Source organism: Drosophila miranda, chromosome 2 (genome assembly GCF_003369915.1).
Source record: "Drosophila miranda strain MSH22 chromosome 2, D.miranda_PacBio2.1, whole genome shotgun sequence".
In the NCBI taxonomy this organism is placed as follows: domain Eukaryota; kingdom Metazoa; phylum Arthropoda; class Insecta; order Diptera; family Drosophilidae; genus Drosophila; species Drosophila miranda.
In genome coordinates this window covers 21,405,949-21,430,863 of record NC_046675.1, presented here as the reverse complement: position 1 = coordinate 21,430,863, position 24,915 = coordinate 21,405,949, and the positions used below count along the sequence as shown (strand labels likewise).

General features: G+C 44.9%; 8 protein-coding genes across 11 annotated transcripts; 5 read left to right on the top strand and 3 right to left on the bottom strand.

Moving 5' to 3' along the window:
• Positions 1-22: 22 nt before the first annotated feature.
• Positions 23-3,864, top strand: LOC108155030 (PAX3- and PAX7-binding protein 1). Of its 3 annotated transcripts, XM_017285591.2 has the most exons (9): positions 23-368; positions 435-706; positions 1,055-1,295; positions 1,354-1,536; positions 1,666-2,325; positions 2,387-2,935; positions 2,999-3,191; positions 3,252-3,575; positions 3,639-3,864. In XM_017285591.2, exons 1-9 carry the CDS (start codon positions 170-172, stop codon positions 3,688-3,690), a joined length of 2,673 nt encoding a protein of 890 aa, XP_017141080.1. In that variant the 5' UTR covers positions 23-169; the 3' UTR covers positions 3,691-3,864. The 3 variants fall into 3 exon arrangements, with proteins under 3 accessions (XP_017141080.1, XP_017141082.1, XP_017141081.1); XM_017285592.2 differs by lacking the exon at positions 23-368 and having other exon boundaries at positions 620-711; XM_017285593.2 differs by lacking the exons at positions 1,354-1,536; positions 1,666-2,325; positions 2,387-2,935; ... (1 more) ...; positions 3,252-3,575; positions 3,639-3,864 and having other exon boundaries at positions 64-368; positions 435-711; positions 1,055-1,185.
• A 638-nt stretch (positions 3,865-4,502) lies between these two features.
• On the bottom strand, positions 4,503-7,746 carry LOC108155031 (E3 UFM1-protein ligase 1 homolog). Its single transcript, XM_017285594.2, has 5 exons — positions 7,584-7,746; positions 6,520-7,520; positions 5,977-6,457; positions 5,260-5,918; positions 4,503-4,850 (listed from the first exon to the last, which is right to left on the bottom strand). Exons 1-5 carry the CDS (start codon positions 7,658-7,660, stop codon positions 4,711-4,713), a joined length of 2,358 nt encoding a protein of 785 aa, XP_017141083.1. The 5' UTR covers positions 7,661-7,746; the 3' UTR covers positions 4,503-4,710.
• A 357-nt stretch (positions 7,747-8,103) lies between these two features.
• On the top strand, positions 8,104-10,964 carry LOC108155033 (TBC1 domain family member 22B). The gene is made up of 6 exons (XM_017285598.2): positions 8,104-8,570; positions 8,634-8,832; positions 9,106-9,274; positions 9,344-9,875; positions 10,100-10,323; positions 10,397-10,964. The coding sequence occupies exons 1-6, from the start codon at positions 8,186-8,188 to the stop codon at positions 10,529-10,531; spliced, it is 1,644 nt and encodes a 547-aa protein (XP_017141087.1). The 5' UTR covers positions 8,104-8,185; the 3' UTR covers positions 10,532-10,964.
• LOC108155032 (exocyst complex component 6) lies at positions 10,673-13,536 on the bottom strand. The gene is made up of 3 exons (XM_017285595.2): positions 13,357-13,536; positions 12,176-13,284; positions 10,673-12,123 (listed from the first exon to the last, which is right to left on the bottom strand). The coding sequence occupies exons 1-3, from the start codon at positions 13,430-13,432 to the stop codon at positions 11,017-11,019; spliced, it is 2,292 nt and encodes a 763-aa protein (XP_017141084.1). The 5' UTR covers positions 13,433-13,536; the 3' UTR covers positions 10,673-11,016.
• A 188-nt stretch (positions 13,537-13,724) lies between these two features.
• Positions 13,725-15,908, top strand: LOC108155034 (major facilitator superfamily domain-containing protein 10). Its single transcript, XM_017285599.2, has 6 exons — positions 13,725-14,342; positions 14,404-14,751; positions 14,816-14,889; positions 15,143-15,318; positions 15,379-15,684; positions 15,740-15,908. Exons 1-6 carry the CDS (start codon positions 13,905-13,907, stop codon positions 15,829-15,831), a joined length of 1,434 nt encoding a protein of 477 aa, XP_017141088.1. The 5' UTR covers positions 13,725-13,904; the 3' UTR covers positions 15,832-15,908.
• Positions 15,909-17,228: 1,320 nt separating this feature from the next.
• Positions 17,229-24,766, bottom strand: LOC108155683 (peptidyl-prolyl cis-trans isomerase D). Of its 2 annotated transcripts, XM_033389144.1 has the most exons (2): positions 24,258-24,766; positions 17,229-17,774 (listed from the first exon to the last, which is right to left on the bottom strand). In XM_033389144.1, exons 1-2 carry the CDS (start codon positions 24,676-24,678, stop codon positions 17,698-17,700), a joined length of 498 nt encoding a protein of 165 aa, XP_033245035.1. In that variant the 5' UTR covers positions 24,679-24,766; the 3' UTR covers positions 17,229-17,697. The 2 variants fall into 2 exon arrangements, with proteins under 2 accessions (XP_033245035.1, XP_017142141.1); XM_017286652.2 differs by lacking the exon at positions 17,229-17,774 and having other exon boundaries at positions 23,742-24,765.
• On the top strand, positions 17,276-21,571 carry LOC108155684 (ras-related protein Rab-11A). The gene is made up of 4 exons (XM_033389147.1): positions 17,276-17,365; positions 19,737-19,858; positions 20,245-20,593; positions 20,681-21,571. The coding sequence occupies exons 1-4, from the start codon at positions 17,326-17,328 to the stop codon at positions 20,812-20,814; spliced, it is 645 nt and encodes a 214-aa protein (XP_033245038.1). The 5' UTR covers positions 17,276-17,325; the 3' UTR covers positions 20,815-21,571.
• Positions 22,201-23,792, top strand: LOC108155682 (protein Peter pan). The gene is made up of 4 exons (XM_017286651.2): positions 22,201-22,581; positions 22,640-23,004; positions 23,063-23,487; positions 23,539-23,792. The coding sequence occupies exons 1-4, from the start codon at positions 22,249-22,251 to the stop codon at positions 23,742-23,744; spliced, it is 1,329 nt and encodes a 442-aa protein (XP_017142140.1). The 5' UTR covers positions 22,201-22,248; the 3' UTR covers positions 23,745-23,792.
• Positions 24,767-24,915: the final 149 nt, after the last annotated feature.

Genomic DNA, 24,915 nt, shown 5'->3' with positions numbered 1-24,915 from the left:
TGGGATAGGTGACTGTCTTCCCGGAGGTTCAGTGTGAACAATACAAAGCTATCGACTGTAACCCATCTCTATGACAATAGAGGAAGAGGACTTTTGGCGAAAATTCTCTTTTTTCTACGCTTTTTTCATTGATTAAACAAATTTAAACTAGCTATAGAATCCGCATTAAATGTCGCTGTTTCGCAAGCCGAAGAAAATACAGCGACGGGTGTTCTCCAGCAATTCACCGGACGACGGGGATGACGGGGCCACGTTGGATATGGACGCCGAGATGGAGTCCGGCAAACGCGACAAGGAAAAAGTGAAGAAAACCATCAAAACGAATGATGACAACAAGCCAAAAGCCTTGCTTAGCTTTGCCGACGATGGTGAGTGTGAAAATTGAGTGGCCCAATCCGAGGGGTTCCAATAAAATTGATTGATTGATTTTGCAGAGGATGATGGGGAGGTCTTTCAAGTGCGGAAATCGTCGAATAGCAAGAAAATAATGCGTTTAATGGACAAGGAGCGGCGCAAGAAGAAGCGCGAGGAGCGAACGGATCACGGCGGTAGCACGGAAAATGGTAGTACACAGCATTTAGAGTCGTCCAGTGCCACGGGTGCTACAAATTCTAGTAGATATAAAAACGCGAGCAGCGATCAGAGTAAAAGTAAAAAAAGTGATTATCATATGATCCAAACCGAAATACGCACAGACGACTTTGTGGTAAGGTTATTATTATTCAATTTTTCTCACACCATTCAAAACCGAAAAAATTTCAACTCAACAAATGATATGATACCAATAGAATTATAATAATTAAGAGCAAACATTCACACGAAAATCATTGAATGATGAAGGCGATGTTGTGTTGTTGTTTTAAGCTATAGTTTGCAGTCTACACATAACCATAAGTTGCTGTTGTAATCGATTCATTTCTAAGCTGCTTATATTATACATAATCGCATGCATCCCATTTTTATACGCCGCATGAATATCCTCTTATATCTTGATCTATCATGCACCTTTTTATGATCTCTCAATTAATATGGTTACTAATCTTTGTTCCATTAGCTTGTGGTCAAGAAATCGGAGACACCCGAGGCTGTTCTGAACGGTCGCGCTGCCCTCTGTGCCGGGCGTGATGATATGAGCGACGATGGCGGAGATCCATCGGACGATGGGGGCCATAGCAAGGAGCATCATCGCTTCTCCAAGCCAGAGGCATTGAAGCAAATGCTGGAGAGTGGCTCCATACCAGATGCGGCCATGATACATGCGGCACGCAAGCGGCGACAGCGAGCCAGAGAGCAGGGTATGTCCCAACACTGTTCTGCATGGACTTCCTAATAACTTTCGTTGAATTCCTTTAGGTGCCGGCGATTATATACCCATTGAGGAGAACAAAGAGCCGCCCAAGCTGAGCACCCGGCTGCCCAACGAGGACGTCGAGGGCGACCAGTCGGACGATGAGGAGCGTGTGGATATGAGCGACATAACCGGTCGCAAGGAGCGCGAAGAGCGTCGCGAGCAGTTCTATGCCGTCGAGAATGATTGTATGTAGAGTGTGGGCCATCCCCCCCAAGGATGTGGCCAGAGCTGACGGCAGTGCTGCACGTCGCTCAGATGCCTACCTATGGTTTGTGCTCAATCGATCCATCTAATCTTTGTTCAATCTACTTCAGCAACCGAGGAAGACTCTGACCGCGAGATGAACGAGTGGGAGAACCAGCAGATCCGCAAGGGCGTCACCGGTGCCCAGCTAGTCCATGCCCAGCACGAAACTGTGCTCTCGCGCTTCATGATCAAACCGGCAGCGCCCAGCGGAGCGCTAGCCCTGGAAGACGAGGACACGTACCTAGCAGCCCCACAGTCCACCTCCATATTGCTGGAACAGGCCTATGCGAAGAATGCCCTCGAGCGCAGCAATCTGGCCTCAGCCCTACGTTCTGCTGCAAAGCCCAAAAAGGACAAACCCAAGGCCACAGCATTGCGCACACCCCAGGAGATATTCACTGCCATTCAGACACGTCTCGCCGAGATAAAGGAACGCTCGACAGATCACTCGGCCACCATGGCCAGAGTCAGCTTGGAGCTGAAGGAACTGAAGCTGCAGCAGCAAGAGTGCCAGAAGAATGCCCCCACGGCGGCAGCCAAGTACAAATTCTATCAGGAGGTCAAGTGCTATGTGAACGATCTGGTGGACTGCCTGGCCGAGAAGAGTCCCGTGATCAATGAGCTGGAAAAGCGGTCGCTGCAGCAGTCGGGCAAGAATAATCTCTATCTGGTGAATCGCCGGCGACAGGATATCAGAGACCAGGCCAAGGAAATGGCCGAGGCATCAAGTAGGAATCAGCCATTGCCCAAATTTGTATTAGTTTTCATTCTGTTTTCTCATTTTTCCAGAGCCCATTACCGCTGCCGCTCGGCACACACCCGAATACGAAGAACAAGTGCGCCGCGCTGCCGAGCGGGAGGGACGAAGGACGCGTCGCCGCTGCGAACGTGAACGTAACGATCTCTTGTCCTCCCATTTGGATGGCATGTCCAGCGATGACGAAATAGCCGACCAGCAGCAGGAACAGAGTGTGGCTGCCACCGCGCAAACGGAAAAGGAGGCAGCCGAAGCCTTTGAAGATGTCACCGATGAATTCTGTAAAATCGAACTGATTCTCATGAAGTTCTATGCCTGGCGGAAAACCGACATGACCTCGTATCTGGATGCGTTTGTTAGCCTGTGTCTGCCCAAGCTCTTGGCCCCACTAGTGCGCCACGAACTGCTGGTGTGGTCGCCGCTGCTGGATGTTTATGCGGACATCGAGACCATGCATTGGTATCAGGCCAGCATGCTGTACGCCTGCCAGGCAGATGAAACAATGGAGCAGCTAAAGAACGATCCAGATGTGAATCTTGTCCCTGCGCTAATTTATAAGATTGTGCTGCCAAAGGTCACATGTAAGTGCAGCCACAGAAGCTGCCTTTACAACTGAAAGTAATGCCATTTGTATTTGCTTTTAGCTTTGGTCACGGAATGCTGGGATCCTTTGTCCACCACGCAAACACTGCGACTCGTGGGCTTTATCAATCGCCTGGGTCGTGATTTTCCACTCACTGGCACCAATAAGCAGCTCAAGAAACTCTTTGAATCGATAATGGAACGCATGCGACTGGCATTGGAAAATGATGTGTTTATACCCATATTTCCCAAGCAGTAAGTGGACAGGATTAGCCCACAATGTTTACGAATGTTTTTAACTTTTAATATTTGCAGAGTGCAAGAGGCCAAGACATCGTTCTTTCAGCGTCAATTCTGCAGCGGCCTGAAGCTGTTTCGCAACTTTCTCAGCTGGCAGGGCATACTGGGGGACAAGCTACTGCGTGAGCTGGCCATTGGGGGGCTGCTAAACCGCTATCTGCTGCTGGCATTGCGTGTCTGCTCGCCCAACGATGCCATCAACAAGGCCTACATCATAGTGAATACCCTGCCAACGGTATGGCTGCTGCCCAACAGCGAAACCCTCAAGAATTTGGAACTATTTATAATGTACATAAAACAAACATTGGACAGCTGTGATTCCAGCAATCCAGTTTTTATGTGAGTAAACGAAAATCCTTTCCTTTGATTTTATTGGTTAATCTGTACCTGTTTTCCCCTTAGGCAATCCTGCGAAAAGGCCAAGCAAATGCTCATAAGACTACATAGTTATTAAAGTAAACATCGCTCACATTTCAGCAACAACCAACCGAAAACAATCAAACGCAAAGCACAAAACTCTAAACTAAATTAAAAAAGTTCTATCATTTGTAAGAACTTTTAAACAATTTGTATATACGTATTAGTGTTGTGTTGCTCATGAGTGAGTGAACAAAAAAGAGTTGTTCACTTAAGTGAGCAACTGAACATGTTCCTTCCAAGCTGTTCTTTTTTGTTCACTTGTTCTTTGTTGTTCACTTGTTCTTTGTTGTTCACTTGTTCTTTTTTGCTCACTTGTTCTTTGTTGTTCACTTGTTCATTTTTGTTCACTTGTTCTCTACTCACTTTTTGCGCAATTTTGCTCCTCAAAGGGCATTTCGCGATCTGGCAGCTGTTGCTCATATTTGCGTTTACTTCACACTTTTTGTATTACCGGCAAAGCTGTTTACTCTTTCAACTATTCAGTATGTCGCTAATTCGAAAGTTTAGTGAAATTTGGAACCATCTGTGCATGAATAATGAACAACTGAGTGAGCAAGTCAGCAACTGAGCAAGTGAGCAACAGAACAACTGAGCAAGTGAGTAACTGAGCAATCTAAGAGAGCAAGTGAGCAATATGAGTGAGTTAACTCACTTACTAAAAAAGAACAAGTGAACATGTTCACCAAAATGAGCAATGTTTACCCAACACTAATACGTATACCCCTCCCCCCTAAAAATGATGTGTGTGCTCGGAGCTTGAATGAAAAGAAACGCTTTCCTAAAACCCCAAAGCCCCCCCAATTGTTTTCCTATAAACATTAAAAAGAAAAAAAACATTCAAAGTGATAAATTGTGGAACTCTGTTTAAGGCTCTTAAACCATTTTTTGTAACTTTACTGATTGTATTCAAGGCGACTCGACTTTCGTGCATAGCAATAAAAAAAATAAAAACAATTTATAAACTATGAAAATTTAACAAAAATCTATTACAGACCAAAACCAATGGAAATTTAAGATAAAATGAAAGCACGGGCGACAGGGAGAAATCTCGGTCTTAATCGGCCTTGGAAGCGGAGGCACGCGTAAAGTTCTGGGCCAGCTCTACCACCTTCGACTGCATGATCTGCAATTGTTCGTGGGCCATTTTGGAATCGTCACTTTCGGGCGCTGTCTGCAGCACTTGCAACACCAAATCTGCAAAAAGAAATACGAAAATATATTAACAAAGACTATAAAAGTGGAAGATATTGATGCTCGAGAACGAGACTGATGCTTGAAGCCAATACTCGGTCCCAGTCTCGAAGAAAATATGCCTCGTTATGCCCAGGACATGCAATTTGTTGTTGTATTATTTGGCATTCCGTTTTGAGCCATTCGCTAGGGCAAAAGAATTTTTTTAGTCTTTCTTGGGACCGAGACCGCAAAAGACCAAAAACTAAGTCTTTTTCTAAGCCAAAGACTGCGTATTGTTGTTGGAATTTGGGGACCGACTCAGCAGCCTAAGGTCGAAGCCGTTAGAGACGGTCTACGGGGCCATAGAACGCCTCAAGCAACATCTTGGTACTTGTATAATCTTTGGTAATATTAAATGATCAATACACACCGTGATAGCGTAGCAGCATGTCATTCTGTGGGTCACTTAGAGATCCCCGGATGTGCTGCAGTATGGCAGAGACGAATTTACCAGAAGCATGCAAAATGCAGCCACTAATTGTGGTAAACAATATGAGTGCAGCCAGATGGAGCAGCAGGGCTGGCTCTTGGCAGTCGAGCAGCTGTTGCTGCAGCTTATTTTTGTGATCCGCAATCAGCAGACGATCCTTTTTCTTGTCCACCTTTTTGATAATCATGCTGCAGGCTTTCAGCACCGACTCCGTGGCCAGCTCGAAATCATCTATGGATTTGTTCAGGGCTTTGTTTTGTTCCAGCAGGGCACTGCGATACTCTGCATCGCACTCTTGGGCCAGTTTGATGCGCTGATCCACATTCAAGCTGGTATTCTTCACCGTCAGATTGCATTCGCTGGCCACATAGAGCGATAGTTCATTGCAGATATCATTGCCAAGGGATTTGAGCAGATATTTCACCAGCTGCGTCTGTGTGTCGTGGCTAAAGAGCTTCAGACCCTTCTCATACAGCCGTATGTCTATCAGCAGAGTGTTGATGCGATCCTGGATGGCGGCATGGGTCTGACGGCGATTCGTTTGAGGTGTGGCCTCATACAACTCCTGGGCCTTGGCCAGCGCTGCCTGATTCAATTGGCTGTGAATGATAAAGAAATATAAAGCAATGTTCTGTGTAATCCCTTATTCCTGCCTACTTTAGATAAAGAGCTGCAATCGAGGGAGCCAAGTGTTCCAAACCCTCCTCCTGTAGGCTGGCATTGATGAGCTTTTCGATATCCGCAGTCTTGACTAGATCCAATGGTTTTACAGTCTTCTTATTTCCGCCGCCACCGCCTGCTCCTCGGGAGCCCTGATGCTGCACATCGTCCTCGTCATCGGAATCGTTCTGGGCTGCTGCACTGCGTCGTTGATGCTTTTTCGTTGACTTAGTTTTGGTTTCGCGTCCCTGGGCGCCGCCACCGGCTTTGCCAGAGGACGCCTTTTTCCTACGCTCGTCGCGCTTGTCCAGCTTTCCATCATCATCCTGGTCCTGGAAGGAAGCGTTACCCTTCTGAGCCAGAGTCTTCTCCACAATAAACTGCTGATAGACGCCCGAGTCGATGGCTACCTTGGCCTGGGCCTCGGCCAGAGCATGGCACGGCTGCACCAGTTCGGTGAGATACGGCTGCGAGAACACTGAAAGGGGAACGAACAGAATGAGCCATGAATCCATTAAATCATGGAAGTCAAATGCATACCGATGCTATCCAGGTAGACAAAATTGCTGGGATTGCTATGCTTCTGGGCCATAATGGCGCTGAACACCTCCTCGATGTCCTCCTCCGATAGATTGGAAGGCAGAATGGTAGTCAAGTCCAAGTATTGCTTGGTGGCACTGCACTCATTGAGGGCCGTGACGACGGTGAGCTCCACTAGACGAGCGCCCAGAGCCACGCGCTTCAGGAACAAGAACTCCTCGTTGGGAAATTGTTTGCGTATGTAGGATTTGGCATCGGAAATGCCCAGCTTGTTGATGGCATCGTACTCGAGGAAACTGTTCTGCTTGTAGAAGGAGTTCACCCAATCGGCCTGCGTCTTGGCATAGATGTGCGGCACATACTGGGCATTGGCCAGTTTTGAGGTCACCTGCCCGGCAGGCGAGATCTCATCTAGCAATGAGTGAAAGATCTTTTCCTGCACGTTAATCTGCTGCAGAATTACAGCCACATTTGTGGGCCTGGTGATGGCCGCCAGAGCACCGCGTATTTTCGCCTTGCATCGCTGGATGTAGGCCTGGGTGAAGAAGACTCGCGGATTGGTCGCGTCTTGACGGCCCTTGATGATTTTGCCCAGGTGCTTCTCCACCACATCCTGCTGCAGAAACTCCGATGGCAAATCAAACTGAGAGGCCAAATCGGAAATGGATATTTCGCCACGCAACGCAAGCTTCTCATTGATCTCCTGGGCAATGTGGCTGATGTAGTCCTCGTCGATTAGCTGGCCCAGCACCAGATGCACCAGGGGATTCTCAGCCGCAATGCGCTCAGCCAGTGCCACAATTCGGGACAGATCCACATTCAACGTCCTGCTAACCTCTACCAGATTGGCGCGGCCTCCATTCGCATACAGCTCGTCCTGGATCTCGCGCTCCAAGTGATCTGGCGTAATGTACTCCTTGCCATCGTTGGTGAACACCACCTCGAGCAGCTGCTTTTCCAGCAGCAGCGTCACAATCTCCACGCAATTGCGTTCGGAAAGCCTTTCAATGATAAATGTAGGAGGGTCGAATCAAGTGGAATTAAATTCCAATTCGCATACTTACTTCTGCAGTGTTGAAGTAAGCTGGGCTTTCTGAAAGTCCGCTGCCAGGCGCTTTATCTCATCCCAGTCGCTGCCCATTTCTATTTGATTGCTAAATTTAGTAAATATGGAAATCTAAAGTGGAAAAACTTGAAACGTCAACAAAAGTGCACGCAGTGTGACCGCAGGAGGCAATCAGAAGTCTTCCATTTCAAAAAAAATTTGTATTTATGGTATTTAGGTATATGTATATATATATTAATGAGCCGCATATCATGTCGATCATGGACAGAGAGTGGGTATTGAAATACTCTCCACGAAAATGATGAAACTTGAAGAATTTTAGCGCAGTTAAGGTTATCTTTTCACCTTTTTGGTCCTTTTTTTAATCAAAGATAAGTGATATGATGTACCTGCAAGAGTATTAGTATAATTTTCCGCGGTTTAACTAAAGTTGTTATACTGTTTAAATAAAGGAGGTTTAAGTGGGCTTTGGTACATTTACGGTATATTTTTTAAATGAGACGGTATGTTTCGGTACACTGTGGTCACACTGCTGTGGATGCAAAATAATGACGCTGACATCGAAGACTGGGTTATTTTTGTTATAAGAGGGGACGTATAATGGATAATAATGTAGAACAAGGTCCAGAAAAAACGCCAACAGCAGTAAGAACAGGAACAGCATTCGCAGCCGCCGTAACAGCCGAAGCAATCAGTGGAACACGTAACGCCGGAGCAACGCCAGTGAACACCTTGGCTAACGCAAACTCAACCTTTTGGAAAAACAGCGGACGGAGAGTCCCCGGACGACCCAGTCCCAAAAGAGATCTCGCGCCCGGGTTCGCGGCGACAGGTCATCGACAGGCCATCGGCAGTGGCATGGTGTCCACCTTTCGAGACTATCAGCAGTCGGTGAGCGATGCCTGGGACACGGGCGACGACGAGTTCTGCATCATCAGCAGCTCAGAGGCAGCAGCAGCAGCGGCCGCAGCTGGAGCCGGCGTTGGTAATTGCAGCTTATCGGTCTTATCGGTTAATTGGTTTAAATTTCCGGATTCCCTCTCTATAGACGGCACTCGCATATCGCGGCAAATGTCACAAACGGCGGCACTGAATGTGATTGAAACGCACTCGCGAAGCAATCAAAACCACAACACACCAAGGGCCAACGACTGTGGCAGTGCGGACCAGACCTCGAGCTCCAGAAGTACCCCGGAAGAGAATAGGGAAGAGCGCCGGCGATCGCTGCCAGACAGTAATGAGAACAGGTGAGGCGCGTGCACAAATGGGAAGTTAAATAGAAAGTTCAGCGCTGCAAGAGTCGAGCAAGAGCCCCACAGTTGTTTAAACAAGTGATGTGGGATGGGTGTGGGCCCGCATCTGTCCTTAGTTACTAAATGATGTAACCCAAGTATAATCGAAGATTCAGTTGTGAGAAAGAGGAATGCCACAGTGCAACTTTCTCCCACAGTCATGTGGACAGGCGTCGAAACAAGTGCACCGCAGAGTGAACTGAATATTAATCGAATTGCCTTTCACAGATCACGTTTAAGAAACTATCCCGGGCGACCGCAACTGCAGAAGATCAGCTCCAACTCACAGGACGGCGAATATGAGACGAAAATTGAAAAGTTTCAGGTGCTACTCGACTCGCCGCAATTGGATTTGGTGGCCCTGAAGAAGCTCAGCTGGTCGGGAGTGCCTCGCAGGGTAAGCCCCAGCCCCGGCCCCTGCGATTGTGTGTGTGTAATTCAATTAAATTTCTCTGCCATTACACAGATGCGCGCCGTAAGCTGGCGACTGCTGTCGAAATATCTGCCCCCCTCGAGCGAGCGACGAATGGCGGTGCTGGAGAGCAAGCGTCAGGGCTATCAGGATTTGAGACACAACTACTTTAGGGTGGACAGCCAGGACGAGACACAGCAGGACACGTATCGTCAGATACATATCGATGTGCCGCGCATGAATCCACAGATACCGCTCTTCCAGCAGCAGCTCGTCCAAGAGATGTTCGAGCGAGTGCTCTTCATTTGGGCCATACGTCATCCAGCCTCGGGCTATGTGCAGGGCATCAACGATCTGGTCACCCCGTTCTTTATTGTGTTTCTGCAGGAGGCCTTGACGCCCAACACAGATCTCGAGAAGTTCGACATGTCCACACTGGCGGAGGAGACGCGCAACATCATCGAAGCGGATTCCTTTTGGTGTCTATCCAAGTTTCTCGACTGTATACAGGACAACTATATCTTTGCCCAGTTGGGCATACAGGAGAAGGTCAATCAACTCAAGGATCTTATACAGCGCATAGACGGTGAGTGAGTGATCTTTGATAAGTGAGGAAATATAGATAGAGATATATATGTTTGGAGATATGATAAGATAAACGTCTCTCTCGGGATAGATTTGTATGCTGTCTGATAACCTAAAGCCAAGCCATACAGCCATCAAAATGTGTGCCATGCCACTCCATGTTTTGGCCCCTAATTATCTTCTTTACTTACATTTAATTGTGTATTTTTTTGTTTATTTTTCCAGTAAATCTGCATCGTCACTTACAGACGCATGGCGTTGACTATCTGCAATTCTCATTTCGTTGGATGAATAATTTGCTGACACGCGAACTGCCACTCCATTGCACCATTCGATTGTGGGACACATATCTGGCTGAATCCGATGGCTTTGCCCTGTTCCATTTGTACGTGTGTGCGGCCTTCCTGCTGCACTGGAAGGAGCAGCTAATGCAACAGAACGATTTTCAAGTGAGTTTCCAATAGAGAAACACGATTTGGTTTTAGTGGTTTGTTAATTTATGGAATTTTTCCCCCTGGACAGGGTCTCATGTTGCTGCTACAAAATCTGCCAACACATAACTGGTCCGATCGCCAAATAAATGTATTGCTTGCTGAGGCATTTCGCTTGAAGTTCACCTACGCGGATGCACCCAAGCATTTGGAAACGAAGAGTTGACAAAAGCGACACAAACAATATATATATACGTAACATAGAAATTAGTTTTACTACAACTTTTTGCGGAATATACCCACACACACACACATATACATACATCTTATAATTATATACAATTTGTTATTAGCCCTTCGTTCTTTGTTTTTTTTTTTTTTTCCGTTTTTGTATCTTTCCACACCCCTCCCCGCATCACGTAGGCAAAACGTAAAACAAATTATATCGCTTTTTGTACATAAAAAAAAAACAAAATTCAAAATACAATTTTACACGTTCAACGGGCGCCCGGAAAGATGTTTCAATTGAAATTTGTCTTTTATAAAAACAAATAGAATCAAAAGGAGGCGAGAATTAAATACTTTTTCCATATGAAAACTCAAATTAGCCAACAAATAAAAAGCTACTTGCGTGCAAACGAGTACATATATAAAACTAAGCCAAGGAGTGTATATTTATTTCAGCAGGGATCACCGATCCCTTAAAATCGATTAGTTCTGCCTTTCGGCTATGTGCTTTAGCTGCTTTAGCACCGTCTCCAGCAGCTTTTTCTTGTCGTTCTTTCGCACCAGCGAGAATATGGGCTTCTTGTCCGCTTCGCGTATCTTCTCGAGTATCACAATGATGGACTGCGGCTGCACTAGATGATAGCGATTCTCCTGCTTGCCATAGTCGTGGAAATATGTGCTCCACTCCTCCAGGATCAGTAGATCCAGCAGCTGTCGATTGCGCAGGAAATTCTTGCTCAGTTCTCCCTCCTTGAGGCCGGGCACTGGCTCAGAGGCCGCAAAGAACTCGCACTGCATCAGATCCAAATTGATCTGGGTGAGGGCACCCGTGGATATCTGCTTGACATCCTCGTCGTACATGATCGAGTAGATCTTATCCGCAATGTGCTCGAAGGTGCGACGACAGGCGGCCTGGGCAATGTGCGGTAGCTTAAAGGCAAAGCTGTCAAAGGTGCTTTTGAGGTACGAAATCATGTCCGTAATGAAAGCGGAAGCTATGCCCGGAGGCTCCACCAGCAGCCAATCGTAGGCACTCAGCTCGAAGAACTCATCAATCTTGGAGCAGATGCGCAGGCCCACCTGCTTCTCGGCATCCTGGCGCGCCACATGGAACATGGCCGAGGGCGTCTGGGACACGCTCCTCTCCGTGTTGGTCATGTGACAGACGAACTCATCGAGGAACGGTCCTGCCTTCTCCAAGTACTGCGTGTCGATGATGATCTGTATGAGCTGTGTCAGCGTGATGCTGGGCTGTCGGAACACCACGGACAGACAGCCGCTAAAGCTGCGGGTGAGCAGCAAATTGGCCGCCTTCCGCACCATGGCAGCCACCTCGTTGGGGGAGAGGGTCAGCTCTTCGGCAAACTTCATGCAGGCGTACATAAACTCTTTGGCCTGATGGTAGACCTCCGGCACCATGCGCGAGAACGGAAACTTCTTGGGAAACGGCGCATTCTCCAGCTGCTCCGAGTGGAAGGGAAAACGCTCAATGATGCTCTCGTACTCCTCAACGTTTTGCACAACCATCGGCAGGAACTGCTCCTTGTCGAGGATGTCGCGAAAGACATGAACCCATCGTTGCAGCAGCACCTAAACAAAAGAGATGTGGAATGTTCGAGAATACAATTCGTATGCTCCTCACCTCGTTGTAATGATCACGCATATTGTGCAGTAGCTCCCACAGAATGTTCACGGTGTAGCCGTAGCACTTGAAGCTGTTGATGGACAGCATGATGAGGTTCTTGATGCGCAGCAATATATTGGGATCGGTGCAGGAAGACGAGCTCATGCTAATCTCGTTGACAAACTTTGTCAGGGAGTTGGACCACAGCTCCTCTAGATAACTACTGGTTACCACATCCCCAGCCGTATTCTTGACATGATCCTCCACCACAAAGAAACCGACAATGGCGCAAATGTACGTTTTGTAGGCCTCCAGGTTGTCGTGCATGTTGGGTGGCGGTTGGAGCACCAATTTGGCCTGGTCGCGACGCTGCTGACGGTAATCCTTCTCGAAGTACTCCCTCTGGCCCAGTACCATGTAGATGTGCAGACACCGGTAGATGGGCGAGAAATCAATCAGATCCTGGGCACTCACATTGCCGCCATCGTCGTCGCCACCCGCACCGGCTGCACCGCCATTTGCCTGCTGCATGTGATCTTTGATGATGGCATTTATGTCACGCTTTTGCAACTCCTTGGTGTGGGTAATCGCCAGCTCGCCAATGCGCGGCGAGAACTTTCGGATGTTCTCCAGGAACTCGCGAAAATCTAAGGCCGAGGACTTGCGTATGTTTTCCTTGATGATTGGAATCTGGATCTGCATCTGAGTGGCAAAGCGATAGTTGTGTCGCTTCAAACGCGACAAGTGCTCCGTTTCCAGGGTCTCCAGCGTGCGCAGCGCCTGATAGTATTGTTTGTTCTTGGCCTGTTGTGTGAACTTCATGTAACACTCGAGGGCTGGCAGACAGGATTTGAGTGCCTCGATGGCACTGGCCAGATTGGATTCGATTTGACGTGCCCGCACCAGCTCATTCCCCTGTTGGATGAGTGAGGCACTGATCTGCCGCAGCGATGTGTCCAGCGAGTGGACTTCATCGTGCAGCTGCTTGGCCTGTGTTCGCACCTGCAACAGCTCCTGGATGGAATCAATGAATCCCTGGTAATACAGGTTGCATATCCGTTCGATTTCCTTGTCATGGCTGCGTATCCGCTGATCCAATTGTTCGCTAATCAGTTTTGTATTATTCCCTGCGGATATGACCGAAAATTCCATTGGCTGAGGGCGTAAACAAATTGGTTTTTCGGTTAAGGCAAACTTACCTTCTAGGATGGAGCGGAATGTGGGTCCCCAGTAATCATCAACGGCTTCTATGTCTTGCACGGTCACCTTTGACATTTTTTTAAAGTCGTACTGAGATTTTATTTAACAAATTTATGAACAATTTCCTTTTCTGCCTATTGTTTTTAAGTGTTGGTAACTGCCAGTAGCAACAGTAGCTGTTCCATGCAAAACTGTACAGTACTGTTTTTTGGTAGAAATACACGTTCAAGCAACAAGTTGTTGAATGTTTTAAAAATATTTTGTCTGAAATTACACCTGTAGTGTAATGTTTACTAGCTGATAATTGCCTATTAATAATTTGATAATTGGCTTATGCCATGTCTGACCGTGGTAGGCCGCCGCCAAACAGCTGTTGCGCTTCAACTTTCACTTCTGGTGGCGGGTTGCTTTTGGGGAGCATTCCGCGTCTCTGTTTTGTTGGGGCCAAGCCGTTGGCCAGTTACGCCGAGATACAGTTATGTTGAAGTAAAAGCAGCATAAAGTTTTGTACACGCACGCAATCACGGCCGCAATCAAAAGAACAAACATGGCCACCATAAGAAGTCGCCTCCACACACCGGAAATAAGAGCAGACTCTCAGCAGATCACCAACAACAATAACGATGGGCAGCAACAAGGCAAGGAAGCCACCAAGAATGCCGAACCAAAGGAAAAGAGTGACCCTATGATATACATCATATTCGTATCGCTGCTTTTTGATTTGCTCGCATTCACCATCATTTTGCCGCTGCTTCCGTCGCTTCTGGAGTATTATCGCGTCAATGATAGTTCCGGTTTGTATAATGTGCTTACGGAGAGAATACGCTGGTTCCAGCAGCTGCTTGGTGCCCCAGAGCGCTATATATCGGTGCTGTTTGGCGGATTCCTAGGCTCAATGTTTAGTTTCTTGCAATTTCTGGCCAGCCCAATTGTGGGAGGCCTCTCGGATTACTATGGACGCAAACCCGTTCTACTTGTGTGTGCGGTAGGTGTATGCTCATCTAATCTGGGTCAGCAATCATTTCTTTTATCCACCAAAAACACAGTCTGGCATTGCTCTTTCGTATCTACTCTGGGCCTGCTCCAGCAATTTTGCCCTGTTCGTCCTGGCACGTTTCGTCGGGGGAATCAGCAAGGGCAACATTTCGCTCTGCATGTCGGTCATCACGGATGTGTCTAGCGTGAAGACCAGAGGCCGCGGCATGGCCCTGGTTGGTGTGGCCTTCTCGTTGGGTTTCATTGTGGGACCGATGATTGGTGCCATGTTTGCCATATTCTCAAATAAATCAGCGAGTGGTGGAGCTTGGTTTGTGCTTCCATCCCTCCTGGCCCTGGGTCTAGCTCTGGGCGATCTCCTGGTGCTATCCTGCTGTCTGCGAGAGACCCTGCCAAAGGTGAGATCATTTGCTACTAAAACTAAATCTGTAGCTTCTATACAAAATGATTTGATATTTTCAGGAGAAACGTGTTAAGGAGATCTCATCCGCCCTGTCCTACGGCTTGCAGTTGCTCAACGTCTCATCCATATTTAGGTAATTCATGATTTAATTAGCATGTCTTGCAAACCAGTCGTGTGACTAAGTTAATTGAATTGCAACAAACCCGCTTGACTGGTTACCGGCCAAGCGTGACGCTACGCTCGTTATCAGGCCGGGCACTTCAGCACGTTTGTTTGATTGTCTTATCAGCTAGCATTTGCTGGTAATTCCTTTGATTAAAACTAGTTACAAGGAAACACTTTCATACGATTACGAATGGATTTCCTAATAATTATTCAATTCACAGATTTGCTGCCATCAAAAATGTGCCCAAAAAAGATACGGACGCCTTGCGATCCATAGGATTGATATACTTTTTATATTTGTTCTTGTATTCGGGCTTGGAATTCACCGTCACATTCCTGATGTATCACAAGTTTGGTTACACCTCCATGGATCAAGCGAAAATGTTTCTCACAACAGGTGAAATTCATACCCTTTGGATATTTCATATTCTTTATTCATTAATCATTTATTTTGTAGGTGTTATTATGACTTTGATTCAGGGATCGGTTGTGCGTCGTCTTCCCGATGCCAAGATCAAGAGCTATGCCATTTTTAGTCTATATCTGATAGTACCCGCCTTTGTATTAGTTGGCCTAGCCGAGGGCAGTGGAATGCTCTACGCTGGAATGATTCTGTTCGCCATCTCTACAGCCTTTGCGGTGACCTGCCTGACCACCTTGGTGTCGAAGTACGGTAACGATGATCAAAAAGGTTCAGTATTAGGCATATTCCGTTCTCTGGGCGCCTTAGCTCGTGCGCTTGGCCCTGTGGTGGGCTCCATAGGCAAGTATAGATTTAATTTGTTTCTGATTTTATCTTAACTCTTGAATCATTGCAGCCTTTTGGTGTGTGGGCTCAAAAATCACATATATCGCCGGCGGAATCATGCTTCTTTATCCAGCCTTAGCTTTGCAACGGGCTCGCATTTAAATGCAACTAGAACAATGTTACATATACATTCTAGAGATTAACGCTAAACGCAAGTATTAATTGCACATTATACTTAATTTATCGTTTTTATGCAACAAGTATTTTATATTAAAATAAAAACACTTTTATACATTGTTTTATAAAAAATCTGTGTTTATTTGAAATTTTATGAAACTAAAAGCTAGCTGATATAGTCACTTGTAAGCTGTCTGCTATGTCACTATCAAAGCTGGCTGAAATCCGCGGCCAATACAGTCCATAGGGTACAAATGCATTATGTGAGCGAATTTTGTCGGAGGTAAATTTGATAAAACTCAATATAAATCTATTATATTTAAGGTAAAGACAAGAGACTAAAACGGTTGCGAAAATTTCGAGCCGGGAAAAGAAATGCTTTTCTAAGATGTCAAGGAAAATAACAGTGACGACGATGAATGTAGTGATGGCTATGAATATTCTGAAGGCTATCTTATATGAAGAAAAATTCCATTCAATATTATTAAGACTAGGCAAGAACTGAAATAATGATCTCAAATAACGGAAAATATTAATAAGAAAACATCATCGGTATATTTACGGAATATTTTGAAAATGAGACGGTATATTTCGGTGACTCTTGGGAGTGACTAAGTGATAGAGCGGACATCGATGTTTTCGATGTTTTGAGAGCATGAAACATCGACGTTTTTTAAATTTTCCATTCATTTATATATAAGTAAAAAAAAACTTACTAATTTTTGTGAACATTAAAATATGAAATTTATGAATTACATATCGTTTTAGGCAAAACTCAGTTTTTTACAAAGAATAAGCATAGGGGCCTAGTGGTGGCATAAAGTTTAGCTATGGTTGCGTTTCAGTTGCGTTTTTTTCGATTTTCCGAATATTTTATCCCTGCCCATCGTGTCAACTATCGCCATTCATTAATGGTGGCGTAATAATTATGTTTGAGGGAAAAGGAGCTAACATAAATACTTTAAAATAATTGTAACATTAGATCAAACATATTAATAATAGTGTAAATAGCCTATAAGATGCTTTGTAAATAAAAACATCGATGTTTGAGAAAAAACATCGACGTCTGCTACACCCAAACATCGTTGTTAATATCGATGTTTCTCAAGCTAGTGACTAAGGTGTGTGTTTCGCGTAAGAAAAAATCATAAATAAATGCATTAAAAGCTTCTATAATTAGTCACTTTATACTGCACTAGTTGCCGCCTACTGGCCGCCAGATGTGACAACTGAAATAGCCCTCGAAATACTAAAAATTTGGACATAAAATTGATATATATTTTCTTTTTCTTTACAAATACACCTACAAATGTAAAGTGTAAAAAAGTGTGTGAGCTACGACAAACGCATATAGAAATCGGCGGCGCGCAAGGATTATTGGATTTTACTTAAGACTCGCACACCAATCAAACGGAACGCAACCGGAGCTGCCAATAATAATTAAACGAAGCCAATTATATTAAAACAAACTTCAGCAAAATGGGTGCAAGAGAAGACGAATACGATTATCTGTTCAAAGGTAATTATAAACATGGCACACTGGTGTAATGTAATGTGTGTTGGTGTGCTCATAATTATGAGCTGGCTAGCCGGTGGCGGTCGAACAAGAGACAGTTATCATAGGAGCAGACCACTCTCAGGCTCGGCTCCTCTCTGTCTTGTCTTCCATGGACACAATGACGCAGTAGCTCAATGGCACTAATTGAAACTAATTGGAGAATAACAAAAAATGCAGTGAATAAAACCACTCTTGTGTATGTACGTGTGAGTGTGTGAGAGTGCGTGCTTGATTAATTCCCAAAATAATTCTCTGAACCCAAATCACAGAAGTGTACGCCCCCTGCATAGCTGTCAATGATTGTTGTTGCCCAACAACTGCAGTTGGATGCCCTTTACTTTCTCTCTGCCGCTCCTCTCCGCTCTTCCCACTACTAGTACTTAATGCCGTTAACTGTCTGTTTTGTCATTACGTTCCCGTTCCATTCCTCTCGCCACGTTGCATACGAAAAGCAAATCGTATTTATAGTCGTGATAAAAGCTCAAAGTACTTCTTAAAGCTGCTTCTTCTTGCAGTTGTTCCGAGTAGTAGTAAATGCTAAAATGCCCGCCCACCGCCCCCCCTCTCCTGACACAGCCACATCTTTTAGTTGATTAGATTTTCATTTGCCAGAGAGAGACAGGGAAAGAGAGAGTTTTCATGTGTGTGTGTGCGTGTCAGCTTTAATATTTCGTAGTGCTCCGGCTATTGTATTGAATTTTCGTAATTACTTTTGCATATGTTTATTTTGTCTCTCCGAAACTTCGCCAGAGAGCGCCGCTTAGCGAATGTTCAAGCTGCGCTTTAGGTTCGCTGCTCGCACAGTGGTCGGAGATCCATTGTACATACGCAGCCCTTTTCTGTTTCTCCTGTCACTCAACAAATTCTAACTTCCCACATCCCACATCTCTGTGTGTCGCCCTCCAGTAGCGCTCTTTGTATACTTTCCGTTTATGTTGTTTGGGGTCATCAGTTCTCTGTTCTCCTTTGTTCTCTTCGTTTGCCCTGCTCAAGCTATTGCGCCGCTGTAAATTCCAGTTGCGCTTATAAGAAACCTGGAAGTCTATCGCTAGTCTAGCTTTAGTATACGGATTTCCTTAATGGGAGAACAAGCTAATTTAAAGATGTTTTCCAGAGCTTTGCAAATCTTATCGTTTCTTTTTTTTTAGTTAAGTATCCAAAAAAAACTCCCTATACAGTCCGATAAGTTGCGTCAATAAATGATATGCATGATGAGGCCCTCAAATTTCACACATAGCAATATTTGCCATGCCATCACATGAGTCATGACGAACGACAATTTACTGTAAAGGAATGCCACTTTTCGATAAGCTTATAATCACATAACCACTGCCGTATGAATGATTCGATATATGAATGTATTTCTCCACTAACAAGTAACTGCTTCGTTAATTTTTAGCACTTCCGTTTAAACTCTAGTGTAATTTCTCTTTGGGTCCACTTCAAGATCATTGGCGAGATCGAAAGAGAGTAGGCGACAATGACGCATTACTGGCGCTCTCTTCGGCCATACTGATAACTGTAACCAGGCTATACATTGTCCAGAGAGAGCCAAAAGAGAGCGTGATATCACAAAAAGGTGTTTGATACGTTTTTGTTATTGTTTTTTCATTAAACTAAAGCAAACAGTGTGCCCGTGCGCTTATCAACTAAATTTCAAAAAAGGCGTCAAAAGTAAAAACTAGCTGACGGGAGAGTGACATGTGTACACTTTCACGATAATAGTGGTATTTCTGTAAATGGTTTTGATGGGAAATGATTGCGAATGTGTCTGTTTGATCAGCTTTTTATAGATCCTGAAGATCCGGAAGCTTTTGCTTTTTTCCATACGTATATCAATTTTCACTTGAACAAATTTTGTGTTTATTATCTCTATTAGGTAGGAAATAAAATTCCATTATTCTTTTACTTTTAATTCCATTGCCCATCGCCCATTTAATTTTGCAACAAATGTTTCCTTCAACGAATTTCATTGAACGTCCCACAAAACAATCAACATTTTCAATGCCCGCTGCTGCCGAACGTCAACTCCCACAATAATAAAACATTTGTTTTCATGGCCCGAAATCCCCAAAGCATAGCAATTTTTATGTATTTGCTGACCTTGGGGCCGCACCAACGGCAGCGGGAGAGTCAATACGAAGGAGGACATGACCTAGGATTGCCGGGTTGCTAGGCCAGCAGAGTCAGCTTGTCCGACCATAAAATACAAGACACGACACGGAATGTGCCACCATGCCATTATGCAACTGCCACCCGAATGGTTGGGGAGGGGAATTCACCAAGATTACCCAATGCCAGAGTGTCGCTAATGCTTTATAATCCTTTGCAGTTGTCCTTATCGGTGACTCGGGTGTTGGCAAAAGTAATTTGCTTTCACGTTTCACGCGCAATGAATTCAATTTGGAGTCCAAGTCGACAATTGGTGTGGAGTTTGCAACGCGCAGCATAGAGGTGAGTACGAGAGGATGTGTGTCGTGGCCAAAGGGGCAGCAGCAGCAGCACAGAACCTCCCTTACGTGGAGTGTACGTGTGCGTTTCACTAAAGGGACACAGTGGTACCAACTGTTGAAAAGATGAACGAACAAATACTCTACATTATTGGCTTTAAATTAAAAGAACAAATCATTAAATCCTTTCAATAGTTTTATACAGATGCAAATTATAGTTGAGCTGAGGAAAAACTCCATGTTGGCATCACTGTGTCGGAGGTTGTTTATTGATTTTCAAAGCGAAACTGCTACAGCCCCGAAGGATAACTTGGCCAAATTGCCAATTACCGTCCATCATTCTAACCTTTCATGCTTGTCTCTCCCACCCTCTCGCACCACCACCCCCAGGTCGATGGTAAGACTATCAAAGCGCAAATCTGGGATACGGCTGGCCAGGAGCGCTATCGCGCCATTACCTCTGCCTACTATCGCGGTGCTGTTGGAGCTCTGCTGGTCTATGACATTGCCAAGCATTTGACGTACGAGAATGTGGAGCGATGGCTGCGTGAGCTGCGCGATCATGCCGATCAGAACATTGTCATAATGCTGGTGGGCAATAAGTCCGATTTGCGACACTTGCGATCGGTGCCAACGGACGAGGCGAAACTTTTTGCCGAGCGAAATGGCTTGAGTTTCATAGAAACATCGGCCCTCGACTCGACGAACGTTGAAACGGCATTCCAGAATATACTCACAGGTTAGTAGGGGGGATGTGCATCCAATCCTGTCTCTCTACTCTCTGAACTTTGCTAATAAAATGCTTGTGCTTTGTTTGTGTTTTCAGAGATCTATCGTATTGTGTCGCAGAAACAAATCAGAGATCCGCCGGAAGGCGATGTCATTCGTCCGTCGAACGTGGAGCCCATCGACGTTAAGCCGACTGTCACAGCTGATGTACGTAAGCAGTGCTGTCAGTGACCGCCCCAAGCAACACCACCCACAACCGCCAGAACAGAAACATTAACAAAAGCAACAACAATTACAACTACAACTACAAAAACAGCAGAAGCAGCAGCAGCAGCGGAAACAGCAATAAGAGGTGAACAGCATAGGAAGATATGGATTGGATAGGATATGTCGTTCAGCCACAGCAACTAGCAGTTTGTCATATAAGCATAAAATGATAATTCAAATCACCAACACCAAGAAAAAACAACAACACCAACATCCGGCTGTAGTTAACTGCGGTTTAAACTGAAGTTTTATATATATATATATAAATATCGCATAAAACGATCCAATCATCGTCGATGCATGAAAAAAACGGATAAGAAAAGAAGAAAAACTAAACACTCCAAAATTCAGTTTAAGCTGTAGAACTATAATTTATAAAAATATACATATATGCTAATATTAAAAATATTAATATTATTAATTTTTCGCAACATAAATACATAGTTGTAATTTTTCGAAAAAGAAGAACAAAATCTTCGATTGAATGTTCAAAAAATCAGAAAATAATTTCCCCAGCACTGCAGCTCGGCCTGGCACTAGTTTATTGCCGATATTTTAGCCCTCCCCCCCCAACACCCATCTGAAATCAATTGCAGAACTAATTACTTTAACTTTTCAGTTTTCACAATACATTTCAATAATTGGCCTATATAAAAGCAACTTTTCAAAACTAGCTGATAAACGAAACATAAAAACAGTTGTAAAACTTTAAATGCATAAATGAAGCGAAATAACATCATTTGTGTTTGCTATGTTAAGTGTGATTAAATAAATATAATTTAAATAAAAGAAACACCAGCGAGCGCTCATTTTCAAAACATCAATTCAAATTTCAAACCGATTTTCACTGTTTCACTGTAGTTTTCATTTTCCAGCAGTGGTCTGATATGTAGTCATGTGTTTTAATCAATCTATTATACTTCTTTAGATTAAATTTCAATTCAATTTTAAATAGGGTATTAAAAACTTCCATACGCACGTTTTTTTTTTAATCATTTATTGCACTTAATTATAAGCAATCCAATAAATTAGGGTCCCTTTAATTAACCAATCTTGTAGAAACAAATATTTTCAGTAGTGAGGGTCCTATTTAGCTAGTAATATTGAACCGAATATCAAAATCAAAGCTACTGATATTGAAAACGAACGGTTAACCCATTGTCGTCCAGTGGGTATTAAAATACTCCCCACGAAAATTATGAAACTCGGAGAATTTTAGCGCTGTTCAGGTGAAAGATATCTTAGAAACTTTTTTTTTTAAGAAAGATCCATTTAGTGGATCTACAAGAAGAATTTACACACCAATTGTTTAAATTTAGGGGGTTTACGTGGGTTAAGCTTGTTTTTTCATCGGTATATTTGATCGACAACACGTGCTAGCCGGAATAAGACAAAAACATGGGACGCGGGAAGAAAAAAGTGCATCCTAAGACGCGTACGGCTGCTTTTAAGGCCAGCGAACCGAACGAAGTCGTTGAGGCTCCCCACTCCTTTGTCATACATCGAGGACTAACATGCCCGTATATCACAGACCTCACACTGGACTTTCGGCGCATCATGGAGCCTTTCACGGCGACCAACCTGCGGGAGTCGCGAATGAATCGCATCAAAGACTTTGTCAGCTTGAGCAGCTTCTTTCATGTCTCGCACATGACCATCTTCAACAAGGCATCAACACAGTTGTCCTTCAAAGTGGTGCGCCTGCCGCGAGGTCCTTCGCTGACGTTTAAGGTGCGTTTGTCGTGCCCCTATGTATTTCCATTATAAACTCGAATGATGTATTCAACAGGTCCACCAATTCACTCTGGCCCGAGATGTCATTTCTCTCGCCAAGAAGCAAATGATTGACAGTGATCACTTCAAGCAAGCTCCGCTGGTCATCATGAACAACTTTAGTGGCGATGGCAATCATCTGAAACTGATGGCCAGCACATTTCAAAACATGTTCCCGTCGATTAATCTGAATACGGTTAACATCGGCACTATACGTCGTTGTGTTCTGTTCTCGTATAATCCCGACACGAAGCTGGTGGAAATGCGTCACTATTCGGTGGAAGTTGTGCCCGTGGGTCTGAATCGGGCGGTTAAGAAAATTGTCACAGGCGTCGTTCCGAACCTAAACAAGTACAACGATATCGCGGACTTTGTTGCGAGGTGAGGATTCCACAGTGCACAGCAGGGGTAATTTTAATTCATGTCTTTTTTTTTGTAGAGATGGAAACGCATCTGAATCGGAGGCGGAAGATGACGAACAGACGCATGTGGTGCTAGCGCAGACACTCAAGAGCGGTGGAAACTTGGAAGGAAATAAGAGTTCCATAAAGCTGCACGAGATCGGGCCACGTCTGACCATGCAGCTGATTAAAATCGAAGAAGGACTCTTTACCGGCGAAGTGCTGTATCACGACCATGTCGTGAAGACGGAGGATGAAAAGGAAACGCTGCGCAAGGTGATTGAAAAGAAGAAGAAACTTAAGGAGCAACGCAAGAAGGAGCAGGCTGAGAATCGGGCACGCAATTTGAAGATAAAGAAAGACCAGAAGTGGGCCGCCAAAAAGGAAGCAGATGGAGTTGAAATCGATTCTGATGATGATGCCGAATACTACAAACAGGAAGTGGGAGAGGAGCCAGATGAAGGTAACATGGTAATCATATTAGAAGCCATCACATTAAAGTTTTCTTTTGCAGAGCTCTTCAAACATGAGGATAGATCCTCTCGTAAACGACACAGTCTGCCCGGCGGCATGAAGTTCAAGAATAAGAAGGCAAAATTGGACACCAAAAACGATAAGAAAGAAAAGTTTGACCCCAAAAATAAGGGGAGAGCAAAGTTTGACCCCAAAAACAATAGGAAAACCAAGTTTGACCCCAAAAAGAATAGGAAATCAAAGTAGTATTTTAAATAAAAACTATTTTCTACACATTTTTTTGTTGTCTGAGAATCTTAACAATGAGCATTTTTTAAAACTAACTAAACATTCTTTGTACGACCTCCTTGTAGTGGGCCATGCTATCCTTCCAGCTGGCGGCAATTTTGTCCCGCAGTTTGCTGAACTCTCGCTTCTCCTCGTAGTCGTGCACGCGCTCTATGGTGGCCTGGGCCTTGGCAAACTCCTTCATATGATAGTAGGCCAGGGCGCGACGGTAAACACTCTTCTCGGTGGGGCTCTCTGCCCGCTCCACAAACTCTGTGTGATAGATAACGTGCTCGTAGCGCTCCTCCTGCAACATGCATGCGGCCAGGTTGGTCTGTAGCTGAACAAACAAAGCCTCCACGGTGGTGCCATTGATGCCGTTGGACTTCTTGGTGAGTTGGTCGAAGGGTTTGTATGTGATAAGCAGCTTTGCGGCCCGCGCAAAGTAATCAAATGCAAATTTCGGATAGCTCTTGAACATGGCCACGCCACTCTCCTTGAAACGCAGTGCAAGCTCGTAAATCTCTGCTGCGTTTAGCTTGTGCACCTGGGGGTTCTTAACAATCAGATCCAGCTTCAAATCAAACTCGATTCGCTCGCCGGTCTTGCTGGTGATGCTGCAGGCGGCGGTTTCCCCTGGCATGAATTGCTGCAGCAACATCTCCACATAGCAGTCCACGGGCGTTGTGGCAGTCCCCATTTCCAAGGTATGTTGCTGGGGAAAGGTCAAGGACTCCTCGCCACCCAGATACTTACTGGGCCTGTCCTCCAAATTGGCGCATTTGTTGTTAACGCTAAATAGCACTGTGCTGGCAGCCATCGGCTTTGCCATATCTGCGAACTCCAGGCTAAGTACTTTCTTGCTCAGGCCGCGTTTCTCGTCCTTCCATTCTGTGCCAATGTACCAATCCATCTTAATAGAGCGCAAAAGAAAAGAGTTTTGACTTCCAATATGTTAAAAGAAAACCATTCGAGCAGTGTGGAAAAAACGAACTTAACCTACCTAACCCCCCTCAATTTAAACAAGTGAACAGCTTGAGTTAAGTCAGGAAAAATATTACTGTATTTAAATTCTTCTTGCAGATCCACCATTTCTCTTTACTTACAAAATATGGTCACGATATCTTTCACCTCAACTGCGCTAAACTTC